This window comes from Zonotrichia albicollis, chromosome 4 (genome assembly GCF_047830755.1).
Source record: "Zonotrichia albicollis isolate bZonAlb1 chromosome 4, bZonAlb1.hap1, whole genome shotgun sequence".
Taxonomy (NCBI): domain Eukaryota; kingdom Metazoa; phylum Chordata; class Aves; order Passeriformes; family Passerellidae; genus Zonotrichia; species Zonotrichia albicollis.
This window is the reverse complement of record NC_133822.1, coordinates 45734922-45759339: the sequence shown is the minus strand read 5'-3', so window position 1 is coordinate 45759339 and position 24418 is coordinate 45734922. Positions and strand designations below refer to the sequence as shown.

The window sequence follows — 24418 nt, the reverse complement described above, 5'->3', positions numbered from 1 at the left end:
TGTTTTAAATCATAACATAATTCAACCAAGCACCATACATCACAGTGTGAACACACAATGGTTACATAAGTTGTTTTTCTTCCTCTCATTCAGCTGTGTCACTTTCCCATAGTTCTGTTCTGCTTAGCCAGAGTAACAGGCCTGGGACATGATGTTACAAAGCCTTCCTTCTCTAAGGTTTTACCTATCTGCAACACAACTGGAGGCATCAAAACAAGACTTCTCACTGGTCAAACTGAAGGATCTGTAGAATGTGTTCTAAGCATGGTGATTAAATTACCAAGACCACATGAAAGAACCTCAGCATTGTGAACTTTTTATTTATCAATTCCTTGCAATTTTTACTTTATTTCATGTGACTTTTCATAGGACTTGTGACTCACTCTTTTGTTGCATTTCCCCATCTTCTGTATTTTAACTTTTGTACTTAGAATGTTCTCTCACTTTGTTCTCCTCTTGCTTTCCTGTTCTCTCTCCTGAATTGCACTCAACAATCACACCTCTCTGTCTGCCACCTTCTTCCATGACTATTTTACTATCTCTAGCACTTTTTAAGTTCTTTATCCTATGGTTTTATCCCTTGATATTTGCCCCTCTCAGGACTTCCTTCTCTTTCCCATCATAGGCATTTCTAGATTAGCATTTTCCCTGCAGATTGGTCTGCTTCCCGTTATCAGTAATACTGAATTCTCTCTGCAGTAGGAGGAATGAATGGGAGTGGGCAGATGCTAATTCTGTCCTGAGATTGCATCACCTGTAAAGAGGAGAAGGAAACTTGCATCTGAAATCAGCCTAGATTTTTTTATCTAGAAATTGTATATATATTTGCTCATTCATAGGACCTTGCCCTCTGACACAGACCGAGTTCTTTTAACATGGAAACAGCGAAGTAAATTTGCACAACTCTATGGATCAGTCATTCTCACTAACAGCAGTTTTCAGAAGCTTTGTTCTTTCCTCTGTGCTGGTTTTTCAGTGTAATTTGTAGAGCACATTTAAGGTTATCCACACATTCCAATGAGATATTATGCTCCAGGAAATGAGTACTTCACTTTTAGACTATACCTGTAGCAGATTCCAGTCTGTACACTAGTGCATGACCCTATTTTTTCTGCCATTGCCACTAGGCTGCCCATAATTATATTGATATACTTGAAGATTCCCCATATGTAAAAGACTAAAATGCTGCATCATAATTTGCTACTATGTTTTCCCTTCCATTTACATTTCTTAAAATGCTTTGGAATTTTGTCACAGTGCCTTCATGCATATGCATGACCTGCCTCTGCAAAAGACAGAACTCCTTATTTTAGAACTTATGAAAAATGCATCCAAACTTCAAAGATGAATTAGAAATCAAGATTTCTGATAAGATATTTTGGGAATCAAATCATATGAGACCTCTAGAATGTAGACAATAAAAATGCTACTATTAATGTGTCTTTAGAGAGAGAAATTATCTTGCATAAATCTTGAGAAGTCTTCTTAATTTTTGGGAGATGGGAAATACAAAACATAAGCTAAAATAACAGTTTTGATGCCTACAGTTTGTAGCTTGTGATAGTTTTAATATGATTGCATATTGGTTTTTCCATGCCACATCACTAAAGATGTGAAGTGTCCTGAAATAATCTGTGTTCTATATATCAGGATTGACTGAAACATAAACCAAAAGAAAATCTGATGTGCTGTCATGGTTTTTAAGTTCTGTCAACATTATGTGTTGACATAAATAAATTTTAGCATTGAGGTGCTTTATTAATACATATATAATAAACATGACAATATTATACCCTCTGCTGGAAATACTTGCTCTGTTAGCAGGTGAAAATGCACTAGGAATTTTTGTGAAGTTGTAAATTTTTTATTTACTCTCAACTCTCACAGATGTACAAATCTAAAGTCTTCAGAAATTAATGACTTAATTCGAAATTTAAAATGTTGATTAAATACTATAGGCCATTGCTAATCTATTCTTACTAAATTTTGCAGTATTTTGTATTACATATATTTTGTCTGACTTCTCAAAAAACCCCAAACAAACTGCAGTTTCTGTGATGAAACCTGTTCTATTTTTGTATGTTTATGACTGAAATAATAGCCTACTTAGAGCTATTAGTATAAAGCCAAAAATTACTGAGTAGAAATTATTTCTAATTCTGAAACATAAGCATCTTGATATGAACAAGTAGAAATGTCAAAATGTCATACTCAAAGGTAGAACTTGCAAGCAATTTTAGTCTTACTCTCCTGATACCTGTAAGTCTTACATGTTACTTTTCTGTTTTCAAGGGGAAAAGTTGAATTTGTTTAATTTGTGAGATTGTAATATCTTTGAACTATGTCCAATGCTTACAGCGTGTGGAATTAATTTTCACCAGTTGGCTCTTTCAGTGATTATGTAGTATGTCACAGAAAGTGTCTCTTCTGTGCTAGGAAACTGAATGCACAAAAAAAACACTGCTCTGCAGTTTACAAGCTGTACAGCATTACAAAGATGTCAGAATAGATTCTGCTTCCTTTTTTTTCACCACAGATGGGTTTTCTTGGTTAAAACCTGTTCTTCACTGCATTGGACAGATACTGTTTGCCTGCCCAGAACTCTGCTCAGTTCCAAAATCTGAATTTTAACTGAAGTATGTATTTGACTTTTATGATTCTCATAGTTGCTCCCAAAACAAGGAAGATGATTACTTCATACAATAAGAATCGCATTTTTAACTACTTAAATTCTCTTTAAACAGCAGAGCATTTCAATTGGGTCTACTGAAAGCATAACAAATTTGCTAGAATCTGCATTGTAAGATGTACTCAGAAAACACTGTCTTCAGGCATTGAAAACAAGGACCTGTGATTGAGTGGCTAATGTATGAAGACACTATTTTCAAACATTAACTCTTGCTTCTTCCTCTGATTTATATCCCTGTCTTACTCAATAAAAATTAACCAAACAAACAAAAAATTCCACGCCAGGCAATAAAAACTGAAAATTTCATTTGAAGGAAGGGATAATAGGCAGAAAAAGACAAGAAACTGTGGCTAGACTTGAATATACCAGGCACTAGATGGTGACACTTAAAATTACTTCAAAGCAGCATGCAGTGCATTACTGTAGGGTGGAACAAGCAGTTATTCTGACATCAGGAGTGAATTGGGTTGTTTAACTTCTCTGCTTCTTGAACATTATAGCCATTTTAGTATAATTAAATGAAGATGAGTTGGATGACTATTACTTTCCCATGTTTACAGGGCCTAACTATGATTCATGGTTTGTGTATAAAGAATGCAATAGAAATGTAGTAGATCTTGGAATATGGCCAAGTACTGTTTATACAGAATTATAGAGATTTACTATACTAGATTAAATCTATATTCCATCTAGTATAATATAGGTTAGTACCCATCCAATGTAGTATATATTGGCTGGCAGTATTTAGAATCAAATGCTTCCAACAGGCATGCAAGAAATCCTTAACCAGCTTGTTGTGTAGTCATCTGTCATGGGAGGTTACTTCCAGTCCTTTACTGCTGACAGTTTTATAAGTGAACAAAGAAATGAGAGAATGAGAATGAGGGTTGTGAAAGTGGCTTCAAAGAGGGTGGGAGAAGACTGTTTAGGTCACATTACAATTCTCTTCCCAAAGGTCACATCCAGTACATTTTGTTTATTTCTTTCAAATACTTTCTTTCTCGTGTCCCAGCATAGAGAAGTTATTTTGTATTCCTAGAACATAATCTAAGAAACTTTTTGGAACATAAACCTGAAAGAGTTTACAGAGATCTGTAGTAACAGAAGTTAAAAATCATCCCTGATTCCCTTTCTCGAGATCCACTTTCCTCTTACTTTTTCAGTACTAGCTTCCATTAGAAGTGGTGGGCTCGAAGTATAGTCAATTAAGTTTTGTACAGCATCATTAGGCTGCAAAACACTATTAGATGAACAGGCTTGCTAAAAACAGCCCATTGTCTTCTCTGCTATTGTAATGTCTTTTCTTACACAAATCTTTTTACAGTCTTGTGTTCTAACAAGAGCAATATAAAATTAAAATTTCCCTCACTCCTAAGCAATTGCGACTTATGAAAAGAGACCTGAGAATAATTGGTTATTATTCACTGCAACTATGCTAAATTCATGTATTTATTTGCTTCTTCTGAAGTGCTGAGCATTGATGTTGTACTCTGCAAACTGAGCCCCTTCCTTAGCCCATTTAGATAGACACACAGAATATCAGGATCTATACGTGCATTCAAGCAGATATTCTTGCTGCACCATAAATACCATTCTTTGTTGCGTTTTCATGTTTGTTCTTTTTCTAAAAGTAAAGTCTCTGCATCAAGGACTGTCTGACAAGTGTGGCTGAACAGCCTGACTGTTCTGTAGCTGCTGACCCATTGGCACCATGGGTGTAGGAAGAACAAGTGCTGAAGAGGAGGTGCAGTTGCTGGTGCAGTTACACTGTCTACTGAAATTGGGTAATATAGGCTGGCAAAAACTCTTTCTATCAGAATAACAACATAGCTTAGAAGTTGTGCTGACATGTCTGCTCTGCAGAGATCTGCTGACATAACTATGGCCTCTGTTAGATAAGCGAAATTGAATAAATAGAACAGAGGCAGGAAGGGAGAAGTGATGAGAGGGGAGCTAAAAGTAAGAGTTTTGCTGCATAGCAGGAGAATTATGCAGGTGTAGGAGGAGATTTTTCAAATGCATGAATAGCTAAATCTATTACGATTGCACGGTGACTGCAGGGATAGAGATACAGATAGAGTGGAAGAATATAGAGAAGTGAAAAATTTCTAGAGAAGGGATCTAAAAAGATAGAATAAATTTGGTTAATGAAGCAGAGAAATGTGATTCTTAGGATAGCATGAGTCACACACCAGAAAGAAGAAGGGGAGAGTGAAAAACTGCCGTGAGCAAGGGGAAGGGGCTAAAACCACCTAATAGGTAGAAGAAAATCCCAATGTTAATGCAGGTTGTGCTGAGATATCGAGTGATAAAAAGTGTTTGTAACCTTTCCTGCATGTAAATGCTCCTTCAGTACACCACAGTGTGCTAGTTACAATATCCAGACTGAAGGCCTGTTACAACATGTCACTGAGGCTGCCCATGTATGAAGGTATAAAGGCAGCCCTAAAAGCCTTTTAGGCTATTCAGTATATTTCAGCATAATTTACAACTTTTGTGATTGATCAGATTCTCATTTCACAGCGGGTGTCACTTGCCAATTTTGTTCCAGGATGGTTTGTCACAAGGAGTGTGAGTAGGCTTCGACAAAAATAAGCCAAGTTCAAATTTGCCAGCTAGAAATAATTGCATAGAGAAGGAATAAATGTATCTTACTGTCATGCTTGTAATCCCTGCTGTAAATGCTAGGCAGTCATTGCCTTTCCTAAGCAGAATATAGATACTTAACACTCCAGTATCCATTTATTTTGTGTCTTACAAGTGGTTTTGTAACGAGGCAAAGATGAGATTCAGAATCTACTACTGCTAGTACTAAAATGAGCTAATAAGTGTCTGTACTGTAAATCTAAAAGTTCTTGATTTGAGCATTGCAGAGGACCCAGTAAAATATATAATGAGCATATAAGTTCTTGTTATGCTAGATAAAAAGGTAGAAATACAAAGGCTTCAGAAGTGTCTTTTGAGAGTTTCAGATGATAACTTCAGTGTTCTCCTGGCACAGCTGCAGGTAAGTTCCCTCTGAAGTGAGCTCTGACCGGAGGACTTTGTGCTATAGGGCAGTTCTCTGCTGCTCTCTCTCACCTTGTAGATCCCCACTTTTAATTGAGTTCACTCTATCAGCAGGAAAAGCTGCTGTGTTGAGCTCCTCCCATGTCACAGGCAATATGTATTTCTTGAAGTGTTGTGCCATCAGTTTGCTTGGTGTAGCTGCACTAAGGGGCTTCATCACCTGCCTGAGCTTGATTCCTTAAACTGTCCCCTGCTGGTAGTAAACTCATGGGACTGGAATGTGGGATAGGCAGACATCTAGTGAAGCAATCACTGGGCTTTAGTCAGGAATCTGCAAACAGAAAGAGTAAGAAATGTAAGAGTGAAGGAAGTAAAGAATACTGCTGAGTTCCAACCTAACTAAAAAAGTATCTTTACAAAATGTTGACTACTTTCACCTTGTGTGCAGTAAAAGGCATCCCAGTGCTTCAGCCCTCCTGAGCCTTTCCATCTTTTTCTACTAAAGGTAAAACCTTTAGTTTGTTCCCATTAATAGCATTCACTGACAAAGCCTGGCTGATATTGCAGTTCTTTGCTCTTTAGCATTTCTTTTATAAGAGCCAACAGTGTTTCAGGGAGACAGCACTCTCCACTTGGGAGAGAGCCACCTGCCACTATATTTTCTTCTCTCCCAGTAGTGTATTTTGGCAGTAGATCCCTTTGCAGCTGTGACTACAGTTTACATTTGGAGAGTTTACATTGGTTTAGAAAGAGAAGGCATTTAACAGAGGTAACAATTATTGTTTTCAAATGGTTGAAAAGGTGATGAAAATTCCAGATACGGCTTATGCCTGTGGATTAAAAACAAATATCACTCCTTGCCATAAATGCTGCTTCTCTCTCCTATTGTGATAGCTGGTAATGGCTGAAACACAGTTGCTGCATTAGGGATCTTAATAGCAAGGGGCTTTTGGTGGAAACTTCTCAACTTTCCTCCAGGCTTGTTTAGTTCTTCAACGAAAAGTGGAATGCATGTGTGTACAGCATGGAAGCTGTACTTGTTCCTAAGTTCTGAGAAGATGCCTTGGCTTTCATTTATTTAGGTGTTCTGTGAAGTTAGAGCTGTTAGTTTTTTTGTAAAGGGCAGAAGACAAGAAAAATATGTTATTTAATGTGTGGTAAAACAATTAGGTAATGACCTTTTCATTTACAAACTCGTCTTTATTTTCTAGGTTTAAATAATTTTCAATTATTCTATTTGCTTTTTGGCAGCAAAAATATGAACAGAATGAACTTCAAAACTATGTTGAACTAAGCTTTTTATCTCTTTTTTTTTGCTAGCAATTGCTAATAAATAAACAAGAATTGCAGGCTTGTAATTAGAGGTTTAGTAGTTGCTGCTTAGTTTAAAATGACCTTGAAAGGGTATTCTGCTTTTCATCTTTCTTTTCTCTTTGCTAATGTACATTCCAGCAGAGCTAATTCCCTTTTTTTTTTTTTTCCAAGGGCTTTGTTGAAGTGAAGGCAAAACCTTGACTTTTGTCTCTTCATATTTATGATAATCTTCTTCTTGTCACATTCTTAACACTTTACTGCATCCACTTTCATTCTATTGTGAATGTCCCTTGTGCTCTAAGTCCAATTTTCTGCTTTTAACTCAGAGTGCTTAAACTACCCATTCTATTCTGCTCTGTTTTCATTGAGGACCAGCCCTTAGCAGCTAGATAACGGCCTGTTACTGAAGATTTCTTCTTTTCACATACTATAATACATCTTTTCTCTTCCAAAGAGATTTTTGGAGCTCATCAAATTCCCCTGCTACAGAACAATGCATCCGTGTGCTTTCTCTGAAATAGCTTTTCTCTTCACACAACTTTGAAATGCTGACTTATTTATTACTTTCTTCTAAAGAAAAAGCAAACAATTTCATCAGTCATGTTGAATTCTTTTGTTCTTATGCTTTATAATGTTGGTATAATCTCTGGAAAGCTCTTAGCTCTAAGTTTTTTAGAGGAAGCCAAGATTTTCTTTAATAATTAGTTCTGCATTCATTATAGAGTACCAGGCTCTTGCAAGTAGTGCTGGAATTATCATTTGAGTCCAGTCCCACGTTTACATGCATTCATGGAGAAGAAATGCCCATGTCACAAAGCAGAAACACATGTACTGAAAGAAGCTTAAAGGCCATGTTAGCCTCCCTACATCTTGCTTCTGTTTGGCTCAGTACCCTCTTCCTTCTCCTGAGCAATTCACTTTGATTTAGAAATTGCAGTGGGCAAAAAATAACCAGCTACCAGAAGATCTAAAGGAAGTTTAAATTATCACTTGTTTATCCTGGCTGCTCCTCTTGAGCAGTAAAAGGCATGAACCTCTTGCTGTGTATCATCCTCCTTGTAGGCCAAGTTCACCAGCCAAACAGTGAATAGCACATGACCTCAGAAGGTGTGTACCCTTAGTGCTGAAACTCTCCCCACCTTCAGGTCTGCTCTGTCACACCTAGAACGTCACAGATCACATAATAGCAGAAGTTACATTTTTCAGCTAAAAGTTAGATAGATGCATACTTTTGTTATAAATTATCAAATCGGCAGCCAAATCTGTAGTAAAAATTTAACAAAGTTTTATTAGATCGATAAGAAAAAACAGAATTTTGAAAGACTACCACAGCCAAGACAGTGTCAGCCGTGGGTGCCGGTGCTGGGTGAACCAAGATCCAACTGACAAAGTGCCAGCGTTTCCCCAGTGGTTCATCCCAAATGCTTCCAGCAGTTAGCTTATATACAGTTTATTCTGCCTGAGGCAGGGATGACCAACGTTTCTTTGTGTCTCTTCACATGTAGAACTGGATCCATACATGTGCAGGAATAGACAAAGTAGACAAAGGTAGGTCCAGGGGTCCAGACGGATGTCTGAGCACCTCCACAGAGTTTGTATTTATATGTAGCAGAGTGGCACCGGTTCTTGAGTATGGTAGATGTAATCTTCCCAGGTGCAGATCCCTGTGAGTGATTTAGACATTCCACTGCAACTATCAATCATGGACCAGGAAGGTTTCTTTCATACGTTAACAGACTCAATATTATCTCAACGTTGTCCGGGAACTAATTGAATAAACATAAGACTCTGCTCCCAGCCAGGGTGGTCATAGACATACCTTAGATTCTACAATATTTTATACACATATATAGCATTAATTATCTCTACCATATACTACAGTTTTACACTAGCTATGATGACCTTAAAAAAAGTAGGAACTGAACACATAACTAGTTTTCTTTATTCCGTGACGACAGATAATCCTACTTTCCCATGCAAATATGATCAATAAGGTTTTTTTGTTTTCTGTTTTAAATGGATTATGGTTATAGAAGGGGTGTTGACCAATAAATGGTGATAATTCCATACCTGAATACAGAGGTTTACAGTAAACTAAATAAGGGAGAAAAAAAGGAAACCACAAAATAACAAAAGTTGAAGCATTCAATTAAACAACATGACCATCAAGAAAACAAAAACTGAAACATAACAGGTTGTTTTTAAATTATATCAATAAGTCTATACAAAGTAGAATTCTTTGCTTATTCAGAAATTCTTTCTTTCTGTGTAAATGTTAACTGTATAGCACTTAGTGTACACTCAACCCTTCTTCTGATGTCTCAGTTGGACAATTAACTCAATCAGCTAAATCTACAGGAAAACTTAGGATGTGTGACAACATGCTCCAAGGTGTTTAGCTATTAGAGACTTAACTGCAATAGTAGTATCTACTGGGCTGCATTAAAGACTTTCCTGTAACCATTCTGTAACCAGTGAGCTGTTCAGTGTGTTCCAAGTGTAATTACCTGTAGGTTAAGTAAAATTTGCCCAAGTTTCCATCCACAAACTTGAAAAACTGAATTATCCTACTTAAACACTTTTGATTAACAACACTTTCCCCTGGACATCTACTGAATCAGTGGTTTAAAACAAAGAACACTGTACTGGGTCAGAAGACAGAAGTGCCCAGAACAAAATTAGGAAAGCCAGCAGTAGCAATAAATCAGCCTTGCCTATTAAGTAGGATTTCTAGCTCCCTCAGGTTGTTTTGGCAATAACACTAACCTTAGTTGCCCTCCTGCAGGAGTAAGTGGCTAATGAGGCAGAATGATCTATCAATCACTGTCTCAGTCAGAATGCTGCTGCAGACTGTTGTCCAGATCTAGGGTAGATCCATCCCTCAGTCTAAAAGGGCATGATACTCTGGGATGTGCCATCTGAAAGAGTCATGCAGAAGGGCTGCTTTCAGAATGCAGCCCAGGCATAGCAGTTGGCTTGAGTCCACCAAGTTTCTTTCAAACCTGTGCAGAACCTCCAGGAATATTCATGACGCAGAAGGGCCATAACGTCAGGCAGAGACACCAGACTGCTTCTGTCATCCTATTTATGAAAGCAGAGCAAATTGAGGTTGTGGGTTAGATTAGAGAATTCCTGATGCTGTGCTTATGAATACCCATGCTCCCTCCATCCTTGGACTGTGTCACAGCTTCAGAGCAAGCTTCCTGTACAGTATCCGGAGATGCGAGTACCTCAAAATGGGTTGCTCAGCAGCCAGCATGCTGAGTGAGAAGCTGTCTAGTCAGCAGGGTGTGCTAAAAACAGAAATGACTCATAAATCTTGCTTCTTCTCTGAACTGTCTCCAGCACCTTCTAAGAGGTGATGCCAGAAGACAGGCATGCAAGTCCTTTTTTGCAAAAGCTGAACAGTGGTGACTCGTCCCTTGGAGGTAGCAACACTGGCTATGCAAAACCCAAGTGATGAGAACTCACTCATTGAAGATAACCTTAGGCTTAGTCTGTCATCTGTCCAAGGGAATTCAAAGCTTTATCATCTACAGAAGAGAAGGGAATATGACCACACCACAAAGCATTTCCATGTGTAAAACACCCTAGAAGTTTTAAACCTATGAAAATCGCTAAATTACCATTTATCCTTAACTTCATTTCAATAGCAACAAAAAAACAAAGTAGTTCTATTTTTTATTTCATTTTGTTACTTCCTCATCTTTATTCTGGAGTTTTGTTCTCTAGTATTGCTCATGCATGAGCTGGATGCAACATTCTTGTAGTTGGAATCCTTGCTAAACTGATTATCTGAAGAAATGATTGCAGAATAAGCAATAGTTGTACTAACACCAGAAATCAGTGCTTATACTAATACTTTATAAACTGTCTCATTTTAAGGTTATCATTTATCTAAAAAATTTTGGATATGCATAAGGGCATCTTTTTAAAAGATGTCTTTCCAAAACACTGTAGGGAATGCATGGTTATTAGCCTCAAATTAGGATTTTTTTGCTTTCTTTCTTTCAGTAGAAAAATGTTTCAAGTTGGAAATTAAATGTCATGTAATTGATTGGTAATTTTCCCTCCTGCTGTGTGCAGAAGGCTATTGGATGATGGCATAGCGTTCTCAACAGGAGGAAAAAGTGTCAGTCATTATGGGACAATTAGTTTCAATTTTTGCCATTTTACTTCCATGTGCTGATAAGATTGTCTTAAAAAATCTATGTAGAGTAATTACCCATAAATGTCGACTAACTTTTTTTAGAGAATATTTTAACTTAACCAAATCTAAGTGCAGATGCTTCCTGTGTCCCCATGTTCCTTCCTTCACTGGTAACATTCAAGAAACAATAATTTTCATGTAGATGCAATTAACAGAACCTGTCACAATCAGTCATCTACTTTTCATGGTTTTGCATCATTGTTCCCGATTTCAGTACTGCAATGATGTGGCTGAAGAAAACCCTGAAAAATCTTGACAGCATCACAACTTATGAAAATTGTGTATTTCCCCCATCTGTTCACAAGAAAAGTCTTGGACTCAAACTGTCGTTGTTTGCTCTCTTGCAATAATAGTAGTGTATAATTAATGCTCACCTCGGAGGAATATACCTATGATATGTATTTAGAGAAAGATGTCTTTGTGCTCACATGGGTACTTTGCACATGTCTGATTGAGATCTGTGTGATGACATACTGAGATTTTTTAAAACTAGAATGAATGTACCTGAAAATTCTGAATCTTGATCATACAGAATTTGCAAAGTTTGATCTACAAAATTCACTCACATGGTATTTTTCCCATTACTACACTAGGGTGATACATCTAAAGCTTTAATGCCAAATACCAGCTATTTACATTTTTCTAAATGTCATAAGCATAATTTTATCATAGCATCTGAAAACCTAGCTGAACTGTTGTCTTTTCCCACCTACCACCAAGTGATGCAGCCCAAATTTCATGAGCTTACTGTGTGATCTGTAGTAAGTTCTCAAAGGACTTTGAAGTTCCATTTGAAATTGCATTCATGATGAAGATGAGGAATACAATCTTACTGCATTTTCCTGGCTCCCTTAGCTTTATAATAGTGTGGATGTAATGGTGAAAAAACACTCAATGATGAAGTTAAATGTGGTACTCATTAAATTCAGCATATATGACTGAACATATGTAGAGAGCAGATCCTTCTCAGGAAAAAGGTGCCATTTTTATACAGTCACTTGTCAGAGTCACATTCTGAGGTACCAGTTACTTCACAGCCTAAGTCCAAGGCTGAACTAATGTGAGAGATAGCCCTGAACTGCACAGCTCAGCTTATCTCAGTTTGGTTCCTTAGTGCATGTACCCAGTTAATTTTGCTAGCCCCATGGTTACTGATTGCAGAAATTGGGGCATGTATATTGATAAAAAAGAAAATTCAAAGGGCAAAAAGTGAATTTAAGGCTGTGCCAAAGCAAGAATATTAATAACATTTCTCTGTATTATTTTACCATTTCTGTTATGTTGTTCCTTGTGAATTTTACTGTGTCATAGTTAAGCTCTGTGGCACTTCACCAATTTATAGGCTTTATTGGAGCCATTGATTGGACAGGAGCCACATATGGGAACATAAATTGATTTTGTGCAATATACACAACAAAAATGTATTGATGTAAAGGGCTTCATTATTTGTAAGATTACTCTAAAATGATTTTGGAACAGCAAGAACTCTCTGTGGACTGCATTTGAATTTCATGCTTAAATTCAGCTGAACACTAATTTTTATATAAATTCTTTTGTCTTGCACTGCTGTATAAAGGAAGTCTGGAAGTAAATACCAGGGGAGTAGAAACACAGATTGCAGCTTCAGGAAATGAGATGCAAGTGTGAAAGATGACAGAATGATCATGTGGGAGGAAATTACAGTAGTTTCTTTCTTTCTTTCCCTTATTTCTATTAATAACTAGCTATTATCAAGGAGCTCAGACATTTTAAAGCAGAAATTGCTATAGTAGATGAAGAAAGAGGGTTTAAATTGTACATGCTGTGAAGCCTTTGACAGGTAACCTCACTGCTGCTGAAACATTACAATAGCATCAACATCCAGAGACACAGGGCTCTCTCCTTCCTCGTTACCACTAAATAACAAAAGAATCACATGACTGAGAAATATCATATACTTAGAGGAAAATAAACATGGTCAGGCATTTATGTAGTCTTGACTTACTTTGACTTGCTTGTTATCGCTCTTGACTTACTTTGCAGTATGATCTAAGCAGAGATATTTCTCTGTAACTGCTGTGAATTCTCTGGCTTCCATGTGCTCTTCTGCTTTGCAGAAGCAGAAGTTTGAAGTGCAGTCAAAAAATTATGGCTTTTAGCTGCAAAGAAAATAGTGCCAACTTCACTGCTCTCAGTTAAATTAATTGTGGTCTTATCAACAGCTTAAGGAGTGAATCTGAAAATACATCTTGCATATCTTGGTACTCCAAAATGCAGTGATTGGCTTTTTATAGATTGCATATCAGACTCTGGTGCTTCCTGAAAATTTGAGACAAAGTTTCTCTTCCGTAGACTTCAGTATAAGATATTTCAAAGTCTTATACTTCAAACAGTTCTGCCATATTTAATAGATGGGTGCACAGGAAGCTGAAAGGGAAGTCTGCAGTTTGTGCTGTGGACAGAAGAATTTGTCTTTCTCCAGTGCTCACAATGTCCATATCCCTCCCAAAAATTTGCAGGTGATTTGCTGTCCCTGGACAAACTGTTTGCTGTGACGTTATATGGTTAGCTTTGAAACATGCTTAGACATGAAATGCTCCATTATAATGATTTCAATTAAATAAAATGGTTTTATTGTAAAAGAGAACTGTGAACTATTCTATGCTTATTCTTCATGTTTTCTAGATTTAACAGATATACTAAAAAAGTGAATTAGGCTAAGAGTACACAGAGACTTGGCTATTATTTTGATGCAACTCATATTCAAATAATAGGTTTGCAGTGTGAATATTAGACTGAAAATCTGGGAATATTTCACTTTCTCATGAGAATTAATTATATTTGGCCATCAAGTGATTGTCTTTGAGATGTTTTTCTAAAAATATTTGTTCTTATTTTAAGTGAGTTCTGGAGACTGATATGGAGCTTGTATCTAATAATGGAAAGATTTTTTTCCTGGTCCAGGAATGTGCTGTAGGTAACTGTCAGCCTCAAAACTTTAAGTTTTTGCTAAGTGTAAAATATTTCTGCCAAGCTCTCCTTCTCTTTGCTGCTTTGGGGTTGCAGCACTTCTGCCTCACTTGGTATGTGACTGCTGTTCTTCCCCCACACTTGCTTAAAGTTTGGCTCAGATGTCTCCCCCTGCATGTATTGGATCCTCATTACTCCTGGCTCACCATCTCACAGTTCTGTTTGTCTGTGGTCCTCCAGCCTGCTCCAGGGCAAGTGATGCTCCTTTGGCAGGACTGAGCATGCAGACATGGGCATTTCTTAAAACTGAGCAATAACATAGCCATTGGCTTAGGGGAGAAGATTTAGGTGCTTTATCTTGTTTATTCAGTTCATTCAGCCAATTGCTATTACTGTGGTGTTAGTAGCAAGCATTGGAAAGCAGTGTTAAAGAGCTGATGTACGGATGGCATCTGGGAAGTATCAGTTCATGTTTCATAAATGGCAGCAAGAGAAGTTTCTCTTTTCCACTGAAAGAGGTGCAGGGATCACTCTGGGGCAGGTGGGAACATTGCTGGGACATTTCTTGTGCCTTGATAGGAGCACAGAGAGGACCCCTGAATTCTCATACCAAGGTTCTTCATCAGAACTTTTTTTCCCTGTGATCTGTTGGCCTTTCATGTACCTTCTCTAAAGTAGTACTAAATCTGGATTGCATTGTAAACCTTTGTGGTAGCCATGAAAAGGCTGTTTTGATACATCTTTGCCATGACCTTCCATTCTTCTGAAAATGTACTTACAGTCTCATCTTTATAAAAGGCCAAGAAAGTCTCTTTTCTGAGCTTGTCTTTTAAAATAACTGTCCTTTACTGAAGTTACAAAGATAACCTATTTCATTAGTAGGAAGATGAATGAGCAAAAAATGTATTATTAACATCCCAGAATGCCTAAATCTAAGAAGAGATTCCTTATTGTAGGTACCTTTAAACATTCTGCTAATGATCCCATCTTCTGATTAATTAATTTCATCAAAAACATTGATGGACTGAGGTATATTTTCAATGTGGTGCAAGCCTTTCTCTGGCAATACTGCATTCTTACCCTGGGTATACTGGCACTAAAAGCTAATAGTTGCTTTCTCTTTCAGTGCTCAGGTGCTGTAAACAAAAATGATCGAGGGACACAACTGTGAGATTTTTCTTCTTTCTTGGAGAAGTTTTGTTATTACATTACATCCATTACATTGGATGTGTCTGCTGGGTTGAACATGTTTTGTATGCTGAAACAATAAGCTTTCCAAGAAATACCATTTAACAGTATAGATCTCAATTTACATCTTGAGTGTAGTCAATAGCTCTACTACAGTTGCAGCATTACACATTGAAAGAATGATGACTGTTACGTCTGAAAACTTAAACTACTCATAACAACACTGTAGTTCTATGTTTTTAATAATTTCACTAATTTTAATTTTTAGTATGGCAAAAAGGAGGCAGTAAAGTAAAAGGACACTTTCCAGAAAATTTCTCATTGGGAGGTAATTATTTGGTCAGCGTGGGATGCCTGACCTGTTTACTGTCTCACTGCATGCAGCTTGGATTCAGCAGATAAGAGGAGAAATGAGCAAATATAAATTGTCTGAAATCCACCATGTAGAAGGAATGTTGCTGATTTTACACCTATAAGATTATGTATTAAGCAACTGCTGTGGTACACCCACTGTAATTTAACCACATAGAAACACACCAATTAACTTTCCTGCCTTTTGGCATGTTATTATTTTCTTTCTTTTTTTTTTTTTTGTAAGGCTATCATAATTCTCCCCATGATTTTCCAGAAGGTGATACATTGTTCTTGAGTTTTGCTCATTCCAGAAAATCCCCCTTCTGTGTGAATCAATGTGGACATCCCATCTCATAATTTTCTGACTATTCAGTTTTTTTAAAAAAGTTTAAAATTTTCCCTGAGATTAGTCTTCCCAAGTTGTCCACATCTTTGCATATGCCAGAGTGTTTGCAGGCTGTTGCCCTTTGAGCACATTCTTGCAACTGTGATTTCCAGAATCTGTTCATTGCTCTGTTCAATTCATCCATGCATGAAGTTTTATGCCTCTTTACTCTTCTCCTAAGAGACATTGCTGCTTTACAATTTTCTTTAGTGGTGCTTTCCAATATCACTCTCTCCATCAGGATCCATACCAGCACATACTAGGGCAGTCAGCCAGTACTTTGTAACTCCATAACAAAATCCCTTGCTTCTTACAAATCTCCAGTGTGTATATGTGTATTTCTCAAATGCTCCATTTTCAGAGGAAATTATGTAGAAGTTTGAGCTGATAATTCATGTTTGTCAGAGTTGTTCTTGCATAGGGAACAGTAAAGCTCGAAATGCCTGGTCCCCTCAAGGGTTCAACTGGATTTTCAGTCAACACATACCTACTTCTGAACAGAGACAAGCATTACTTCAAAGTATTCCACGTGTTTGTCCATTGTGTCATTTTGCATATCTTATAATGACTATATGGCACTACTGGCCAGTGAATGGGCAGTGGTATGCCAAAGAATTGATGTGGTCAGGAAATGTAGTCTGTGCTACATTTTATAGAAGCTTGGAAGTTAAATTGTAATTTTCTCTGCTGATAGTAACCTCCTCAAGCCAGGTCTAATAAATTCTCAGAGGCCTATAACACACCCAGGATAGCTTAGCTGCTCTTGGAGGCATAAACATCAGCAGGATGACTTCTGTTGCAGTATTGGAAAGAAAAAGGTTTAATAAAAGGCAAAATAACAAACAGAGAAAGACTGAGCTAGGTGCCAGACCTTCTTGCTCCTGGTAAAGCACCCTACAAAAGTGATTAGTTTCTTTGTTCACTCCTTTTTCTAGTTAATTGCCCAGGCGGGACCTTTTGGCTTCTGTCCAATTAGGTATCTTTAAGTTTGAGGTGAAGTCCCCTAAGCCTATGAAGTGTCTTTTTCCCCTAATCGAGGAGAGAAACTTCTGGGCTTTTTTCCTTTTTGAGGGGACAAAGGAAAGTTTTGTAACTCCATCAACAAGAGGCACACTCCTATATTGTACAATTAAAAATGTACTCTACTTTATGACTGGATGTTGCACATGAGACATAATATTTCATAGATAGCACTATAAACGTTGCAGTGAACATTGGACTGAAAATCATAGTTGAGAGGGATGACATTTCATTTTTTAACTTACAAGACTTTTTTGCTTGCAACTACCATTTCATAAATGGCAGAGAATCTGCTAATGATTTGTAGATCTTTACCTTCAGCAATGCACTGCAGCACTCAAGTAACCCCGTTTTTTTTAAAGGCCAGTTTAAATATAATTATTCTGTATTCTGCAGTCTCTAATACTACCACGGTGCTTATACTGTTATTGTGGAAAGCTGCAGCATTACACTTAAAAAGCCATCAGATATTATAAGCAAGTGGGCACATGCTCTTTGCAGAGAGCTTTTTCTGAGTCAAGATTCTTTTTTCAGCCCTTTCACACCTTTTTGAAATATCAGGACAGTGTCATTGGCATGTAAAGCTCGAAGGTTCTGTGGCAAGTCTCAAACCATTTGTGCATGCCTCATTAGACATAGTGACTTCTAACTGCACTAGGAATCTACTGAGGATTGTTCCCGGACATCACAGGATGTGGTGGTTTGACCAGGAAGAAGTGGGAATTCTGGGAAGCTGTGGTCAAACCAATGAAGGTTTTGGGTTTGAGACTGGCACCTGGTGTAGCCAGTGGGGTTTGGACACACCTCCGAGAATACACAGGGGTTAAAAAGCAGGGCACTGCCCTTGGCACTCTCTCTTGGGACGTCGCTTCGAAGAGGTCAGATCACCCTCCCCTGTCCAGCCTTGCTGCTGGGCGGGGGAGGGGCAGCCATGCGGTAGGCCCGGGGCCTGGACAGAGATGGGGGTTGAGGGGGCTTCGAGGATGGAAGGGTGGAAGATCCCAGGGAGTCAGCCCTCGGGCAGCCATCCCCCCCCCAGGAGAGAGAGAGAGAGAGAGGAGAGCCGGCGTCTGAATGTGATAGCAGCCAGCCCGGGAGGAGAAAGGGGAGGGAAGAGTGCAGCCTGGCCGGCGGAGCAGCAGCACCTGTGGGAGTACCAGCATTCTGAGATAGACAGAGACTGAAACTTTTAACCCTTTCCTTCATGATTGGGGCCTTGCAAAAATGCTAATCCTCCTCGAAGCTGAATAAGAAGGGAGATAAGAGATGAGATGAGACAAGGACCTGGCCCGAAGAACGTGGAGATGATTGAATGGGAAGAGATGATTTGGAGTGGCCTTTTGGCTGGACTTTTCTTGTGGCCATGGACTCAGTTGTTCCTGTGACACAGACTGCACTTAGGGGGACGCAGTGGCTCAAAACCAGGAGGGTTCTTCGTGAGGACCCCCCGGCCCCAGGGGGTTGGAAAAATATGGGGGGGACAGATGTCCCAAAGCAGAGACTGTGCCTTTTTGGAGTGAGACAAGGCATCCTTGAAAGACAACCCTAAAAGCAGCTCTGGCCATGCGTCAGTGGTGAGAGCACTGAGCATGGAAGGAAGATGTCACAAGCGGCAAAAGGACTTTTTCCGGGCGGTGCCGAAGTGACAGGGAAGCACACGAGGTTTCAATGTGTTTCCGGGGGAAGCCTATGGAACAAGAAGGACTCCTTTCCTCTTCATGAACTGCAGTTTGAGTATACTAAAGTGTGGGGCCAAGGCTGGGCAGTTGATGATTTGGGAGAATGTATCGGATTGGGAAAGTCAGGTAGTGGGGAGGGGGAAAGTTTTTTTTTGTAAGGTTTTCAATTCTTTTTTTTTTCCTTTTCCTTATAGTCTTTCCCTATTTTCCTGTAGTTTAGGCAATAAAGTGTTCTTTATGTTTAAGTTGGAGCCTGTTTTGCTTATTCCTGGTCACATCTCACAGCAGACACCAGGGTGAGGGCATTTTCATGGGGGGCACTGGCTCTGTGCCAGGCTCAAACCATGACACAGGAATAGTCTGTTTTGTTGGTTTTTCCTCCTTTTAAGTAAATCAAAGTGTAATGCCTCAAATTTGTTCTTTGAATATATTTTCAAAATATAGTTCAAAACCTAGAAGCAAATAAATTACATTTGCCTTAATTTTTAATTAGCTGAAAGTCGTCACTGCAAATTGTGTCTTCCATTGCTAAATAAAATAGTCAACTGCCAGGCCTGAATTAATTAAGCAATATATTCTAATTAAGAAATTTCATTTTGATTTAATTATGATATACAACTTTCCTTCTGATTTAAGTGACATTCATTGACAAAATGCTATAACATAAAACAGCACTAGTGTTTACAGCTTATGCTTCATAGTGTTTGGCATCCATCAGAGCATATGGAAAAAGTCTCTTAGTCTGGAATAGCTGGTATTTTATTTGTTACCAAAATTATGGACTACTTGATTTTTTTTGTTGTTTTGTGAGGCAGTTGAGGAAATACAGATACATCGGGCTTGAGCTAAATTTATGACTATTAAATGGAATCTTTCCATTGACATTGGTCTGCTTTTGATAGTGAACTGCTCCCATGTTGTTGCAGGGAAATAGTTAAGACCACATGCTTATGAAATATTTATAGAGATATATTGCATACATATTCTGTGTCAACATCAACATTATTTTATATTAGGCTAGGGACTTGAGAGCAAGGACGGAAGTGATGGGTAGGCAGGGAATACCACTTCATTTGCTGCTGCATCAATAAAATTGCTACAAAATATTCACTAAATTAAGCAATGCCAACCCCCTATTTTGTTAAAATGTTTTTCATCATACAGGAGTATTGGAGAATGGCTTTTGTATTCCAGACTACACCCGTGTGCAAACCCCTGTTTAATGATAGGAATGGTGAGGATGATTTCAGAAAGTTCATTCTGCCTGCAGTCAGGCCTGTGCCTACAGGTCTTCATGACTGCAGACTCGTAGAACTAAACTTGAAGGACGAAAAGCCAAATCTCCTCTTGATTTAGTGATCTGAGCGCTTTTAGCAACATCCATGAAAACAATCATGTAAGACAAGAAAGGTCATGATTGATCATATTGCATGCAGTCAGATGCTCTTATGCTCCTTCAATTTTGATGTGTTGTGTTTTATTCCTATGTTGATGTTTAAATTTCTCAGGAAAAGCTCAAAGGCCAAATGCCTTTTGAAGCTGAGAGCAATTGTATACTCAGAGCAATAATGAATGTTTGTTATTTTTCAAACCCTTTCTCCTTCTGTTTTCTGAAATTATTCAGATAAGTGATATTTATGATGCAGCAGAAAATCAGAACAATGTTTTCAAAAACTGCATAAACATTTCAGCTAGCCTTCCTGTGTTGCAGGAATTTCTATGATATCTTCTCATCTTCATCCCACTAGCCCAAAATTCTTTGCTATGTGACTGTGGTAGCTGACCCTGACTGGGTGCCAGGTTCCCACCAAAGCTGCTCTATCCCTCCTATCCTCAGCTGGACAGTGGAGGAGCAAGATAAGAACAGGGAGACATCAGTCACTCCTTGCTGTCACAGTCAAACCGGATTTGAATTAGGGAAATTGGCTTAATTTACCAATCAAAGCAAAGTAGGATATTGAGAAATGAAACTAAATCTGAAACAGCTTCCCTCCCCCCTCCCTTCTTCCAGGGATTAACTTCACTCTGGATTTCCTCAGCAGTGCAGGGGAAAGGGGAATTGTGGTTGCAGTCAATCACAAGTTCTCTTTGCTCTCCCTCCTCCTCAGGGGGAGGACTCCTCACCCACTTTCTCTGCTCCAGTGTGGGATCCCTCTCTCCAGGAACTTCTCTAATTTGAGTCCTTCTCATGGGGTATGGCTCTTCACAAGCTGCTCCAGCATGGTCCCTCCCTCAGGGTGCAGTCCTTCAGGAGCACACTGCTCCAGAGTGGGTTCTCCATGGGGTCACCAGTCCTGCCAGCAAACCTGCTCACTGTGGGCTCCTCTCTCCATGGGGCCACAGCTCCTGGCAGACCCCTGCTCCAGCACAGGTTTCCCACAGGGTCACAGCCCCCTTCAGGCCTCCACCTGCCCCAGTGTGGGCCCTCCCCAGGCTGCAGGTGGATCTCTGTTCCTCCATGGGCTGCAGGGTCCCATCCTGCCTCACCCTGGGCCGCACCACGGGCTGCAGGGGAATCTCTGCTCCAGTGCCTGGGGCACCTCCTGCCCTGCCCACAGTGCCAGCATGGGTCCTCCTCTCACTTATTCTCACTCCTCTTTCCCAGTTGTCCAGCAGTATTTGCCCTTTTTAAATCAGTTATCCCAGAGGTGCTGCCACCATCGCTGATGGCTCGACCTTGGTCAGCAGCGAGTCCATCCAGGGGCTGTCTGGAATTGGCTCTGAGGGACATGGGAGAGGCTTCTGGCAGCTTCCCACTGATGCCAGCCGGTAGCCAGCCCACTCTTAACACCTGGCCTTGCACACCCAACACAGTAATATCCACTCAAAGGTTATCCAAAATGCCCATTAAACAACATGAAATTAAAAATATGCTGATGTGGGATTATGCTTGTGACAAGCTCGTGGATATTTCAAAATGGCTGCATTTAGACTCCCTACAGATGTTGAATTTTCATGAATACAGTAAGACATCTGAATAATTTAAGAGAATGTTGTCAGTAGCAAGTGTCACACAAAATAAGTGGAAGGAAAATTGTCTTCACTTAGTGAAGATAAAAATGCACGCAAATCAATTTCTATTTAATACACAGTTTTAAATAGGAAACAATAGGTTATTACTTTGACAGGAGATCACAAAGTGTTTTTATTATGTCCTTATCACCTTATTTATTTCATATGTAGAAACTGTCCATGATCCCCACCTCTGAAATTCCCACAGAAAAATAATTATGTAAATACATTGAAATTTGCACATAGGGGCATTTATTACCCAATTTGCTTATACTTTCAAGCTTAAGAGAAAATGTAAATCTGCACGAGATTTTTACACGAATTTTGAGGTTTCAAATTTAGCACTTCCAAAATGCAAACCATTGGAAAAGTGCTCTAAGCAATAAAATTATTCTGGCTGAAATTAACCCTGCAAAATACTTTTCTCTCTTGTCTAATAAATATTTTATGAAGAACCTGAAACTGTACAGAAATGAAGTAATATTTACCCAGTAAGCAGGAGAACCAAGTGATATTCTGCCTATTCATTCATTTCTTGATGAGAGATACATTTCAATTATATTACCTTTTGGGTTTTTTTTCTTTTTTTCTTCCAACAGCTTACCCAGGAGTTAAAATGGTGAGTGAAAGTCATCACGAGGCCCTGGCAGCACCGCCAGCAACCACAGCAGCAGCAGCCCCTCCAAGTAATGTCACCGAGCCAGCCAGTCCGGGAGGAGGAGGAGGAGGAAAAGAAGATGCATTTTCGAAGCTAAAAGAGAAGTTCATGAATGAACTGAACAAAATTCCACGTAAGTAAAATGTGATAGATGAAAAAGCTTCTGTTGGCAGACTAGGTTTAATTTGACATTTTCTTCTTTGACATTTATTTAGACAGCATACTAAACATTTTCTAGTCAAAGCTGGAAAAATCACAAGATTAAACTGGTTTTGTAAGTTCCTCAAAGTTAACTGAAGTAGAAAAAAATAGAGTCCAACTCAAATGTAATTTGTGTATATTCTTGGTATGTCAGATTAGTTTGGTAATTTTTCCTGATGAGTTACTGCTGAATCATTAAAACTGAAACTAGAGAACTTCACTGTTTCTGTGGGACCAATAAGTAAAATGTTTCCTATTAGTATCACTTAGTTTCATGTTTATGACAAATGTGCATGGCCATATTTCCTTAAAGCAATATTTGGCCAGAACGCACACATATTGAGAAAACAAGGAACCTTTGAATCTGTGGAGATTAGAAAACATTGAAAGAAATGTGAAAATTGAGTTTTAACAAGAAAACAGGTAATACATCTGTCATGTATGAAGGTAGCTGTGCTTTTCCCACTAGTTATTCTATCAGATAAGCCACTGAATGCTGTTTGCACAAGTTCATGTACCTATGCTGAAAACGTAAAAGTATAAATATATATTTCTGTGAGGTTAGTAGAACTAAAGTCAGCCGGGCTCTTTTGGTCTTTGCTGCTAGAAAGTATTGATTCAAAGTTGAGGCCTCAATTTGTTCACATTAAAAAAAAATAACCATTAACTTTTTGCTGTTGTTTATGATAATACTGGAGTTCTTGAATCTGTTTGATATGGTCTACTCTGCATACACTGGTATCAAATCTAGGACTAATTCAGTATTGTCAATGGCATTTTGTATAATACAGAAAAAATCCTTTTTGTTACTGACAGAAAAATAACCTAATGCTACTAGCAGATCATTTTGGCACTTTTATAGACAAGAAGGTGAAGGCTCTGTGTGTGTGTTTTAGTAGCAAGCATTAGAAAGTAGTTCAATCTGTAATAACTTCTTTGCCAGAAAAAGTAAATTTAAAATATGTCCAGGGAAGTATTTTAACATATATAAGAGTTTTCATCTTTAGAAGGCTATCCTTTGTGTAAAGAAATGTTCTGTGACTGATAAAGTCAGATAATAAATTCAAATATTAATAATTTTTTATCTCTAAATGAATCTTGACAATGTGGCAGGTGCAGTTTTTGATAAATTGATAGGAAACAGCTTTGCTCTGTCATTCAAAATTCCCACTTGCAAGAATTAAGGTGTTATAGAGATAAGAAGTTTGTGTGCCATTGTTTTGGTGATCTATGCAGTCCAGTGAAGACCATACTGAAATAAAATTGTCTGAGGATGTCATGGGAAAACAAAAAAAAAAAGAACAAAACTACAAAAATACAGGAATAAAAAGAAAAAAGAGAAAAAATGAAAAAACAAGGCATTGAGGGACAATCAGAATTTGAAACATGTGTCTTGTAATTTTTATCTCTCCACGCTATGTAAATAACATAGATGGGACTTTTATGTAAATAGCCTCTTATTTTTAAACTTTGCTTTTAACTTTGCAAAGGCATGAATGTCTTCCAGTATGAGGAACTCTGTAATGGGTAGGTGTAGGAGAAGGTTTGTGGATAGAGAGATATTTGGAATGCCCTGCTGCATACTTTTTTAAAACCACAAAGAAAGCAAGTGGAAAGTGCAATGTGGAGAGTCTTTTCAAGTTGAACTGACTAAAACTTCTATTATCTCTTCATGGAAGAAAAAAGCCCCTACTGTTAGATGATGAAAGTGCTTACTTAGAAAAGTACATTAGGTCATAAGACAAATCTT

General features: G+C 38.4%; 1 protein-coding gene across 7 annotated transcripts in view; it reads left to right on the top strand.

The window, feature by feature from the left end:
• Nucleotides 1-24418, top strand: part of SYT1 (synaptotagmin 1) — a 336909-nt gene that overhangs the window by 189864 nt on the left and 122627 nt on the right. For all 7 annotated transcript variants that reach the window (XM_074539685.1, XM_074539687.1, XM_074539682.1 and 4 more), the window contains one exon: nt 22409-22600. In XM_074539685.1, coding sequence (XP_074395786.1) covers nt 22426-22600 — 175 coding nt within the window. In that variant the 5' untranslated portion in view covers nt 22409-22425. The remainder of the gene's footprint in view (nt 1-22408; nt 22601-24418) is intronic.